Source organism: Haplochromis burtoni, unplaced genomic scaffold, assembly GCF_018398535.1.
Source record: "Haplochromis burtoni strain Fernald_Lab_line unplaced genomic scaffold, NCSU_Asbu1 Contig_428, whole genome shotgun sequence".
NCBI classification, from domain to species: Eukaryota; Metazoa; Chordata; class Actinopteri; order Cichliformes; family Cichlidae; genus Haplochromis; species Haplochromis burtoni.
Window position 1 is genome coordinate 360,245 of NW_024582789.1, and position 12,617 is coordinate 372,861.

General features: G+C 42.2%; 1 protein-coding gene across 1 annotated transcript in view; it reads right to left on the minus strand.

Annotated features, from left to right (window-relative positions):
- Positions 1-12,617, minus strand: part of lipib (lipase, member Ib) — a gene marked incomplete at its 3' end in the record, with an annotated part of 13,018 nt that continues 401 nt past the window's right edge. Inside the window, 9 exon segments of the mRNA XM_042213229.1 lie at positions 1-1,422; positions 1,811-1,984; positions 4,072-4,180; positions 6,183-6,272; positions 6,824-6,991; positions 7,077-7,166; positions 7,711-7,812; positions 8,005-8,113; positions 8,773-9,164. Coding sequence (XP_042069163.1) covers positions 1,338-1,422; positions 1,811-1,984; positions 4,072-4,180; positions 6,183-6,272; positions 6,824-6,991; positions 7,077-7,166; positions 7,711-7,812; positions 8,005-8,113; positions 8,773-9,164 — 1,319 coding nt within the window.

Consider the following 12,617-nt stretch of genomic DNA (forward strand, 5'->3'; position numbering starts at 1 on the left):
CCCCCCTGAAAACCTAAATAAATAAATACACAATTAATTTTTAGTCAATAAATTACAAAAATGATTTTGAATTGTGGCAAATGACATAATTATGTGTGGCAATTATTTCATGGTTCATGCTTTAAAGGGGAGATGTTCTTTGGGCAGTTTTAGGCAGAGAACCACGTGATCATGAACTCAGGAGATCAGAAAGCTTAGAAGCAATGATGAAAACATATTACAGGTAATCACCGCACCTGGGAGTGCCGCAGGAAAGCTTCTTTCCATGAATCCAGATTTTATGATATTATACTGCTTAAAAGCTCCTTTGTAAACTCTGTCCCTGCCACTCGATGTCAGTGACAAACTCGCAACATTTACAAAAAGTAATCTAAATGTTTTTCTTTCTGCAAATGTGTCGTCTTCAAACACACAGATAAATTCTGCATTTCCTTGTGGACAGTGTGAGTTTCACAGCAGGTGAACTGTAAGAGTGAGATGTTTTTATGTTGTCATTTGTGCTTAGAAATATATGATCGTTTGCATGCTGATCAAAGTCATATGCTTATTAGGTCTGATAAGACTGTGTGCGAGGAAGCAGCCTTGACGTTGTAATTATAGCTGTTGATACCAGACTGTTCTGTTTCTTGATGTGCAAGACTTCACACCTTTACATGTGTATTTGAGATATGACCTATTGCAAGTTCCTGTTTTTATAGTTTAGTAAGACGCTTACTTCTACTACTTCTATGTCTATGTATAGTATGGCTGGAAACACACACACACACATGCACCTACACACACAGAATACAGACACTGATGTTGTTCAGAGATGCCTGTTTGAGAATGTCCTGTGTATTTGTAATTGCATATTCATGAATGATTGCTTGCTGAGAATAACAAGGGCTGTAGCGAAGGAATCAGTTGAAGTTGGCTGAGTTCAGGTGAAGGAAACTTTGGCTGACTTCCCTCGCGAGCCACAAACACGGAGAGCGCCTTCTTGCCTTGTTTGTCGTGCAGTTGTTGGTCTCGCGTTCCAGCGGGTTTTGTGCCCAGATAAACCCAACATGAACGCAGACCGATGAAGCTCAGCAGCAGCTTCTTCCAGAATCTTGTTAAAAATCTCAGTTTTCTTGTAGCTTAACATAACTTTAATTAGCTTTCATCCTCCTGGTTGTTAAAACCAGGAGTAATCCACAGCACGGCGAGGAGGCTGGCAGCTCTCCTGTGGGGGCCCCCGCAGGTCCGCCTGGTGGGATGGGAGAGCCTGTAGCACCCAGAGGACGCCCGAGGGTCCTCTAATAGGATTACAGGTGAGTCCGATGGGTTTCCAAAGAGGGAATTAGGCTGTGTTAAAGTCAGAGGCGGGAGCCGCAGGGCAGAGGCCGAAACGCCACCTCTATGTTCTCCTCCATGATGATGTCGAAGCGGCACATCAAAGGCCTGAAGGAGAAAAAAACGTATCTGTTAATACAAACTGTAGCCTTTGAAGTGGACTTATTCTGCTTTTCCTTCGTCTCCTGTTCCAGTGCAATATCAGACATGGCCAAAGTGTCAAATAATGTCGGCATATTTACAGGTAATCCCAGTTATTTTGTATATATATGTGTACATATATATATATATATATATATGTACACATATGTAGCCTACGTCTCCTTAAAGCCTACGTCTCCTTAGAGGCGTAGGCTTTGGAGAACAACAGTTTAGTTTTGTTTCCTTTTAGGATGTCACAGGTCAGACTGAGAGAGACACCTCCACATAGATTTTGAGACAGTTTATCTTCTAAGACTGGTTCCTATTCAGAAACAGTAAAACTAGATCCACCGACCTCTCAGGAAGCTCCAGTGGCGTGAAGCGGACTCGCAGCAGCCGGATTTTGTAGCGAGGGCCGATGACGTTGCCGGTGTTGATTCGTAGGGAGATCTTCTGGATGTGCTGCAGATCCTCATCGAACTGGGCCAGCAGCCGTGTGGAGGTGTACTGCTCAAACCGGAGCAGCTTACTGTGCGCAGAGACGAGGAGACCGTAAGGTTTAACTCATTAATTTAAAGTCTGTATTTGTGTGTTTATGTTGGAAAACAAGAAACACAAAAAACTGAAAGATGACTTTTATCTCCTTTGCTAAGATTATTTATTTACATATCTATCTATCTATCTATCTATCTATCTATCTATCTATCATATTCTATTCTTTGAGTCTATCTATCTATCTCTCTAAATCATATTTATCTCTATTCTATCTTATCTATCTATCTATTATCGTTAACCCCGCTAGCCTAGCTGCTATCTATTATCTGATCTCAACATACTCTAGTATATTAAGTGGGGCAAAAAAGTATTTAGTCAGCCACCGATTGTGCAAGTTCCCCCACCTAAAATGATGACAGAGGTCAGTAATTTGCACCAGAGGTACACTTCAACTGTGAGAGACAGAATGTGAAAAAAAAATCCATGAATCCACATGGTAGGATTTGTAAAGAATTTATTCGTAAATCAGGGTGGAAAATAAGTATTTGGTCAATAACAAAAATACAACTCAATACTTTGTAACATAACCTTTGTTGGCAATAACAGAGGTCAAACGTTTACTATAGGTCTTTACCAGGTTTGCACACACAGTAGCTGGTATTTTGGCCCATTCCTCCATGCAGATCTTCTCGAGAGCAGTGATGTTTTGGGGCTGTCGCCGAGCAACACGGACTTTCAACTCCCGCCACAGACTTTTTCCACTTACCCAAGCCATGATTTCTTATGCGCTTGGTCTGGCATACGGCTCTCTTGGGCCAAGCAACTTGCTATCGCTCCGTCTAAGGCCAACTCCTTACCCGGGACTTTCAAATGCTTCTTACGGAGCCACTCCTTTGTTGCCCGGGCGGTGTGTTTTGGATCATTGTCATGTTGGAAGACCCAGCCTCGTTTCATCTTCAAAGTTCTCACTGATGGAAGGAGGTTTTGGCTCAAAATCTCACGATACATGGCCCCATTCATTCTGTCCTTAACACGGATCAGTCGTCCTGTCCCCTTGGCAGAAAAACAGCCCCATAGCATGATGTTTCCACCCCCATGCTTCACAGTAGGTATGGTGTTCTTGGGATGCAACTCAGTATTCTTCTTCCTCCAAACACGACGAGTTGAGTTTATACCAAAAAGTTCTACTTTGGTTTCATCTGACCACATGACATTCTCCCAATCCTCTGCTGTATCATCCATGTGCTCTCTGGCAAACTTCAGACGGGCCTGGACATGCACTGGCTTCAGCAGCGGAACACGTCTGGCACTGCGGGATTTGATTCCCTGCCGTTGTAGTGTGTTACTGATGGTGACCTTTGTTACTTTGGTCCCAGCTCTCTGCAGGTCATTCACCAGGTCCCCCCGTGTGGTTCTGGGATCTTTGCTCACCGTTCTCATGATCATTTTGACCCCACGGGATGAGATCTTGCGTGGAGCCCCAGATCGAGGGAGATTATCAGTGGTCTTGTATGTCTTCCATTTTCTGATGATTGCTCCCACAGTTGATTTTTTCACACCAAGCTGCTTGCCTATTGTAGATTCACTCTTCCCAGTCTGGTGCAGGTCTACAATACTTTTCCTGGTGTCCTTCGAAAGCTCTTTGGTCTTGGCCATGGCGGAGTTTGGAGTCTGACTGTTTGAGGCTGTGGACAGGTGTCTTTTATACAGATGATGAGTTCAAACAGGTGCCATTCATACAGGTAACGAGTGGGGGACAGAAAAGCTTCTTACAGAAGACGTTACAGGTCTGTGAGAGCCAGAGATTTTCCTTGTTTGAGGTGACCAAATACTTATTTTCCACCCTAATTTACCAATAAATTCTTTACAAATCCTACCATGTGATTCATGGATTTTTTTTTCACATTCTGTCTCTCACAGTTGAAGTGTACCTCTGGTGCAAATTACTGACCTCTGTCATCATTTTAAGTGGGGGAACTTGCACAATCGGTGGCTGACTAAATACTTTTTTGCCCCACTGTATTTCATTAAAGTTTTCATTGACTCAGAATTAAAATTTAAAGTCAACTATTTTCCTTCTTTTCATAAATCCAGTCTGTGTGAAACAGCAGAAAGACTCACTGGTCTATTCGGGCCTCTGTGACGTTCCTGCCGCTGTGCAGCCGGATGTAGACGACCCCCCAGCGCAGGTACTGGTTCCATGTCACCATGTCCACTCTGTACATCAGCTCTGACACACACGGGACACACACAGCGTTAAAATCCAACAAAACACTTGTGGAATACGCCAGGCACAAACACACGCACACACAGGTATGTACTGCCAACTTCCACATTTATTGACTCTTTGTGTTATGACAGCTGACTCAGTCACACAGTCTGACAGCTCACGAGCCCAGCTGATCTCTCTCTGGCCGCTCCTCCTCGTCTCACTATAAACACAGCGGAGGGAGACCATCATCAGTCCATAAACAACATCAGCTGTTCTTACCGGCCTCGCAGCGCCGCCCTGTTGAGCCTTCCGCTCCACTCCTCCCCTGCAGCTGCGCCCGGGGCCACGCCTCCGCCACAACCACCGTTCAGCGGATCATCACTCCTTTCTATTAAAAGGTCCTAAAATATTTTTTCTTAAAAAAGTCCAAGCACATATTGTAGGTGGGGTCCCACAGTGGGGTCAGCATCCACAGAGTCCAAATCCTTCTTTAACTCTCTGATGTCCAAGTCCTAACCTCAAATCCTTAACTCTGTGCTCACGTAAATATTGTGATATAGAGTGATTTATTTTGGCTTTTTGAAATTGTTCTTTCAAGTTCTGACAGTCAGAGTACAAAATCATAATAATCATTCTTGTCGACGCAAATTTAAACTCTTAATAAAATAATTACATTATAATTTAAAGTCAAATCCTGTTTTTACTGCTGAAATCAAACCATTTGGGACATTTACTGAACCAGCACATGCTACAGTGCTGTGCTTTTAATCTGGCTATAGATAGGTGGTTGCTAGGCAACATGATACATCATGCGTAATGAAAGTTTTGTCAATATATTATTAAATATATTAAAATGATACAATGCTTTTCTAAGGTTACAGGTGCATTAACACTATGACTGAGCCAGTTTAGCCTGCTGATTGGTGGTTGCTAGGGAACACAATAACGTAATAATACCTGATGTAGATACGAACCGTCAGGGCCTAAGTTTGGTTGATCAAGTTCTGCTTGTGTGGCAAACAGACAGGAAGTGCATTTATTTATGTGAAATTTAAAGGCCCAAAAGAGTCTACTCTGACCCGTGCAAAAGAAACAAAAACTGTGTGGCAAGATCATTTTAAACCTTGTTTTTGGGACAAATTAATCACATGTTAGGACGTCCCTGGCTTGAGGTTATGCCTTTCTTTTCATTTAGTTAGCAGCTTCAAAATTGTGGACCCCCATCACGGCGCCAGCTGCAGCCTCAAGGCTGGAGCCAAACAATCACTCCCAGATAACGACTGTGTTATGACTGTTCTTCCCACTCCATGCAAGGCCACCTGGGTTGGCTGGAAGACTGTTTACTTAGCCTGGCGGGGCGAAGGACACTGTCTCAGCTGAACTCTGGACACACACACACACACACACACACACACACACACACACACACACACACACACACACACACACACACACACACACACACACACACACACATACACTGATGTGCACACACGGATGCGCTGTCTACACCGGCTCTCTCTTACCCTTTACCCGCCCCTGTTGCTTGTCTTGTGTTTCTATGGTGTATTGATAGTCATGTGCTTTTTGTGCTGAGGTGTTTTTTCTGTTATCAAACTGTTCTCCCACTAGGAGCTCAGTCTGAGTGGAGTTTTTTTTCTCCTCCTCTTACCTCATGTTATGTATTTTCGTTGTTTTTTTCCTATCAGCCTACCTTTCTGACATGTCTCCCCAATGTGATGTTTGTGTAAAGTTGGTCAGAAGGTTCCTTTGTAAGTGCGCATGCGCCATTAGCGTGCTGCCTGCTGTAACCCTAATTTCCCTCGGGATTAATAAAGTATTCTGATTCTGATTCTGATAACCACCAGGGCAAGTCTGTGCTGCAGCTGCGACTCACTATAGGAGGACGTCGCTCCCAGTGTTAGGGGCATTGAACGCATCCTACAGCGAAATTCCATTCTTTTCAAAGTCTGCTTCACCTGAGACGTGAATTTTTATGAGGTTCGTGTGTCATACTTACTCTTGTAGGGCAGCGCGCCGGTGGTGCTGAAGAAGACTTTGGTCTGTCCGAGCTGCTGCAGAGTCTCCCTCCACGGGCTGACGTCATAACCTGCAGGTGAAGCGTACAGGTGTTAAGATCAGGTGCCTGATAGATGTCCAGCATCTTAATGAAACAAATACGAACACTTTCTGTGAGTTACTGGTCGCTAAGTAGCAGGTTATCACTGACGACTAGCTCATCAGCGCCCCCTGATGCACCCCAGCAGACCTGCAGCTAATTTCTGTGAACAGGCTTCTTTAAATCTGTGCTGTTTAAAGCTTCAGAACCAATAGGTGTCGTCACAATGGTGGCTCCATCTTTTATATACAGTCTATTAGTCTGCAGCCGAGATCTAATTCTGTTTTCTCTGAAGCATCACTTAAATTTAGATTCCTTGAAATGGGTGCAGAATCGCCCGTAGAGCAAATTTAAACTCAGATGAACTTTCCTGATTGAGACGATGGAAAACTTGCTCACTTAAGCCAAGTTCTGGATTAACGGGATTAATTGCAGAGTATTTATCTGCAGGGGAAGAACAGCTTTTGTAAACATTATGTAGCAGGAGATTGATTATTTTCTTAATGGTTTCCCTCTCACGGTCATTCAGTGTCAGCACCCACCGAGTACGGGGCAGGAGGCCGGTTTGAAGGTCTCGCACTGCAGACAGCGGGCGTCCAGGAAGTCGCTGTAGGACGAGCAGGGGTAACCGGTGAGGGTGCAGGTTCGGTTCAGAGCGCACAGGAACAGGAAGACGGAGCGCTGATGGTCGCACACAAAGTAAGATTTACCTGGAGGACAGAGATCACACTGCGCTCAGCACATGTGTGTTATTTAATGTGTGTGTGTGTCTCCCTAGTTTGTGTGTGGGCTCACCTGAAAAGATGGTTTTGGGACACCCCGGCTGGTCGGCGCCTCCGTTGGCGTAGAAGTCAATGTGGCCATGAGCTCCTCTCAGTCCAAAGGCTGCGCACGGAGAGCACAGCGTGTAACAGAGCGACTCTTACATGAGGTCACGAAGGTTTATTGCTTTTTAATAAACACTTTCTAGGTTCATAGAAAGGTAAGATGTGTTAAATATAACTAGAATTAATTAAAATTGTATTAACATTTTCATTCAGTTATATAACTATATTTATATAACTTGCTACTAATAATTTAAGAAAAAAAATGTTTATAAACAGAATTATCTCTACTTCTAATGCCAGCCCTTTTTTATTAATAAAAATGTGGAATATTTCCAAGTAACAGTAATAATTCACAATAATATTCATGCTTTTAGTTTATGTAAAAGCATATTAATACAAATAAGTAAAATATAATTAAATATATGTCTGAATAATTTATGATCAACAGATTTTGTTTATTGTTCCTCGCACCATGACAACTAAAAGCTATTTATTTTCCAGTTGCTTTCTTTGTGTGTAAATGATCAAAGTAATAAGGGTCAATATTAAAATGATATTAAATCACTATTTAAATTATTATTAATTCTGCGTTAGATGCTTACAGTTCATGTCGGTGTGAAGGACGTCCACAAACATGGCGTCCGAGGGGTCCAGCCTCTCCTCTGGCGTGGCCCTGGTGAACATCGGTCCAGCAGGGTCCAGACCTGGACAAGAGGAAGGAAAGAAGGGAGGAAGGAAAGAAGGGAGGAGGTATGTGAGTGCTTTTGTAGTTTTCCGCCTGCTCACTCCACAGCGCTGCTTTCATTAAACTGAAAGGTTAAGAACATCTGTCATAAATACATGATAATGAAGTACATTTACTCGCATACTGCACCGCTCTGAGTACTTTATTTTACCTGTGATACGGCCAATCTTCCCCTTCAGGTTTGCTCCCACAAAACCAGCCAGGTGAGCTCCCAGACTGACGCCGATCAGGTGAACTGAGCTCAGAGAGGCTCCTTCAGCCTGTGGGCACAAAAGCTCAGCGTTACAGGTGAGGTATAACTCTGTCATAAAGAACTTTTAAATATACAGGATAATAAAGGACATGACAGAACTGCTGATTTTCATACAGACATGTCTTCTAATCTCTTTTTCTTTACTAAAATTTAATGTGCCCACACAGTGGCGGAAATACCAAAAGCACCAAAACTTAGATCCATTCTTAAGTACTTGAAGGACCTGTAATCTGGGAAATATTTAATACTTGTCATTTAAAAACATCTGTAGACTGGCTGAACTGGTAATTCTAGGCTTTGAGTCGGACTTCTTGGGTAGAGAAATGGATTTGGTGCCATTTACCAGCATTTTAATGTATGTTTCTGATAAATAACACATTAGTTGAATGAACAATCTGTCCAAAGTTTGTGAAGTTTTATGTATTCTGTTTTGTGTCTTTGCATTGCATTGGTACACTTTGCCAACTGAGACTACTAGAAACAACTTGAACCATGGCCACTGCTGGCTCTAATAATCCTAGATGGTGAGAACCGTGAAGCTAAAGTGGACGTTCAAATCTCAAACTTATGAGTGATGCCGCTTCTATTGGTCTATTTGTTCAACAATAGACTGCAGGATGATTACAGGAAGGGAAAATAAAGGTCTGGGCTGAAGGTCTGTCTCACCTCCATCGTCATGATGAAGCCTGTCAGGTTGAGAGCGGCCTCTCTGGTGTAACTCACAGCAGTGAAGTAGTTAAGGTTGGCTGCCCCTTTGTTCCAGTCCACCACGATGATGTTCATGTCTTCCTGCTCTGCTAGCAGGTGGACTATGTGGTTGATCCAGATAGGGGGCGCGCCGGTGGGCCGGTAGCCATGGATGACAAAGGCGGTGGGACGGGAGAGGCTGAAGAGCGGCTGGGAGGACAGGTGGTGGTGGTTCAGTTCGCGGCCACAGTCGAGGTTGGAGCGAGTGTAGAGCAGGAGCCGCACATACAGGGTGGTTCCCACGAAGCAGTGGGTCAGGTCGAGGTCGGTGAAGTTATCACAAGATTCGCCTGCTTCACTTTCCTCCTGGCCTGGAGTCACAACATGGAAGATCAGGAAGTTGTATTGCAAACTCAACTTTTACAGATGAATTCAGGTTTTATGTAGAATTAAAATGAAAAACGGGTCCAAAGTTTCTACAGGCTACAGTGGGAATATTTGTTTCATCCATTTCAGTTTAGTAGATTTTTTTATATCATTTTAAAGCTAAGGCACTAAAAAATTTCAAGGTAAAGAGTCAATGATACTAATGAGCCCCAACAATCAGTCTGACTTCTGTAGACCGCAGCTCTACAGGAATACCACTTTTTGTAGCTAAATAACAGCTTCAAGCAGACAGCCAGTGTCATCATCCTGGATGATTCACAAACTGAATCATAGATTCAGGCTGACATTAGAGGCACAATCCACAGACAGACAGTAACAGGTTCAAAAACTGAAACTGCAGCAGTTTGAAAGTCATTTCATTTTTTAGCTTCTTCACATTACTTTGGATTGTGTTAAATGAAAAATAAAGACTATTAATGACTCATTTTATGTTATTATGTAATAAATGGTTTTGAATTCAGATAATAGCCTATCTACTGACAGGTTTGCTAGTTAGAGTTAATTAATTAATTAAAAGTAAGATTTAGTTAGTTAGCTTAAGCTAACTAGTTTAAGCCAAAATACTGTCATCAGCAGTGTTGTTTCATTTTACACACTCGTCCCTCTACAAATAAACCATAAAATAAAAAACATCTCAAACTGCTTGCTAAAACCAACGATTAATGTTGTGTTGCGGTCTACGTCTTAAATTAACATTAGCTACATGCTAAAGCTAGCTAGTTAGCTTTGTAGTTATATAAATGAGCTGATTTATGCAGCCAGTGACAAAATATAGGATTTGTTAGTGCCTTTTTTGAATTAATAAAGTGTAGACAGTCTCTGTAGTACTTCTTTTGTAGTTTGCAGAAACATTAGCCTAATATTAGCTTAACACAGATGCTATTTCTATTTTAGTAACAACTTTTGTCGGACCGCTACATGAATTGGGACTTGAGTCTAAACCTTCTGGGACTGTATTCTCCTATTGAACTTGTTCCATCTCAGAGGAGAGATGAAAGGTATCTTTGTTTTCCATAATAATTTGTGAAAACTTCATCTGTCATAAATCACAGATAACTGAGCAAAGAAACTTTTTGAGAAACTCATTTTTTTTTTGCTAAATTTGGTCTGAATATGAAGTAGAAACATTTTCTTCTGCAAATATGATATAAAGTTGAGTTTAAAGATGGCCTGTTATGTTTTTCCTTATTTAATTTACACAAATAATCCCCAGTCTAAATGTACTGCTTCACACAGAGGGGACAGCCTTAGGCACAGAAGCCCCACCCATCTGATGCTTGAACCTTCTGATTAAAAGGGGCTTCCAATCACAGTGAGGGACGGAATAAATTCCTTGTTTCAGACAGAAACAGGATGAATTGAGGGGCTACACTCAGGTCCAGTATGAGATAAATAAGGATTATTTTGCTCTCTGAATTTTGCAATACTAATGTGGATATATTTGTATATTTTATCTTTTTTGAATTGGGACTGCTCATATGTATATAGTGCCGCAGAACTGTGCACCTTACCGCCCCTCTCTTTTCCCACGTCTGCGCGTCTCATCGTACATGTGCATATTGACAATAAAAGGTATTCTATTCTATTCTATTCTATTCTATTCTATTCTATTCTAGTAAAGCTAAAAATGAGCTTAATGTCCACTTTAAACCCACACCTGATGGCAAGTGTTGTCTTGCGTGCTCTAGCTTATGTATTGCTAATTTCTTGACACATTTTCTGTCACTGGACTGATGCAATGACTGATATTTATCACCTACAAATATAAGAAGCATTTATTGACCCATGCAGGCAGCTCAAAATAAAACAACAGAGTGTAAATTTGGCTGTTGTTAGCCACCTTTTTTTTTTTTTTTTTTTTTAAGCACCCGGCTGTGAGAGAATGTTCTCATGACCAGGTCAAAGGTCATTAGATTAGTTTGCAGTTCAGTGCACCTGTAAGCGCTTGGATCAGGTTTGTTTTTCCGATAGTGACGCTGGGTGTTAGTTTAGCCTCTTTAGCTCTGTGCTGATTAACCTCAGATAGCAGGGAGTCTCGTTAGCTTGTTTAAAGTGTCTGTAGCCTGCATGTTGTCAACTATACAGACTGAAGCACTTAGTGTAACTGGGTTATAACCATGCTTATTATTAAAAGGTTTGTTGTTTGTGAGCCCTTTCCTCTAAAGACACTCATTCATGATTATCACCATCCTAATACAGAGGCTTAAGAAACCCAGGAGAGCGTTTTTAATTAAATTAGGAGAAATAAGTGAATACTTGTGAGTCAATCTGGGCTGCACCTTTACAGTTTTTGCAATCTCAGAGCTCTCTACAATCTGCCCAAACAGGATATTTTTAACGTGGGAGTTTGTGGGGCTTGACTCGTGTTTTGGAGCCAGCCTCTGGTGGACATTAGAAGCATTGCAGTTTTTGGTAACAGTTCCCCAATTTACAACAGCAATAATCATGTTCACAGCTTTGTAGAAAACCAGGTTTCAGTTCCTTCTATCACCTGCACATGGGGTGAATCTTATTATAATACACCCATCTGGATACTGGAATTAGGGGCACCTGGATTGACAGGTGTCTTAACGCCGGAAGCTTTACCTGTTAACTGTTTGCTAAGCTTCACCTTTGCTGACTTGAGTCACTAAACTGGACCTCTGCACAGTGTTTGTGCTGCAAAAAGCCTGCACGAAGTCATCTCAGACTCAGTTAGCGTGCTAAATGTTAGACTTCATGACAGCACAATTAGAACAGACTGATCAAGTATAGAAATTATTTGAAAGAGTTGCCAGGAGAAAGGCTCTTCTCTCTAAAAAGAACGTGACAGTGCAGCTTAGGTTTGCAAAACTGGAGATGTTTGACCATAATGCACAGCACCACATTTGGAGAAAACCAATCATCACAAGCGCCTCATACCAGCTGTCAGCACGTAGGTGGAGGGCTGACGATTTGGGCACCGTGCAGTCAACCAAGAACTCCTCTGTATACCAAAGTATTCTAGTCAAATGTAAGGCCATCTGTCTGACAGTCAAAGCTTGGCTGAAACTGGGTCATGCAACAGAGCAATGATCGCCAGCACAGCAGCACATCTACAACAGAGTGGCTGAAAAAGGAAAGAATAAAAGTGCTAAAGCGGTCCTAAAGAGAGCTGTGCATAGATGAATGTCCACAAACCTCAATCAACTGAAAAAACACTGTAAAGACTCCACAATCATGTGAGGCTAATAAAGCCAAACAGAAAACAGTTCATTCATATAGATTTATTACAGCTCTGCAACTGTGTCCATCTTTTATATACAGTCCAGATCAGTGTGCGTTATGAGTTGGGGGTTTGACTCCCTGTGTGAGCAGCTCTCCACACCTGAGCGCAACACTGCCCTCAATTGGATCAG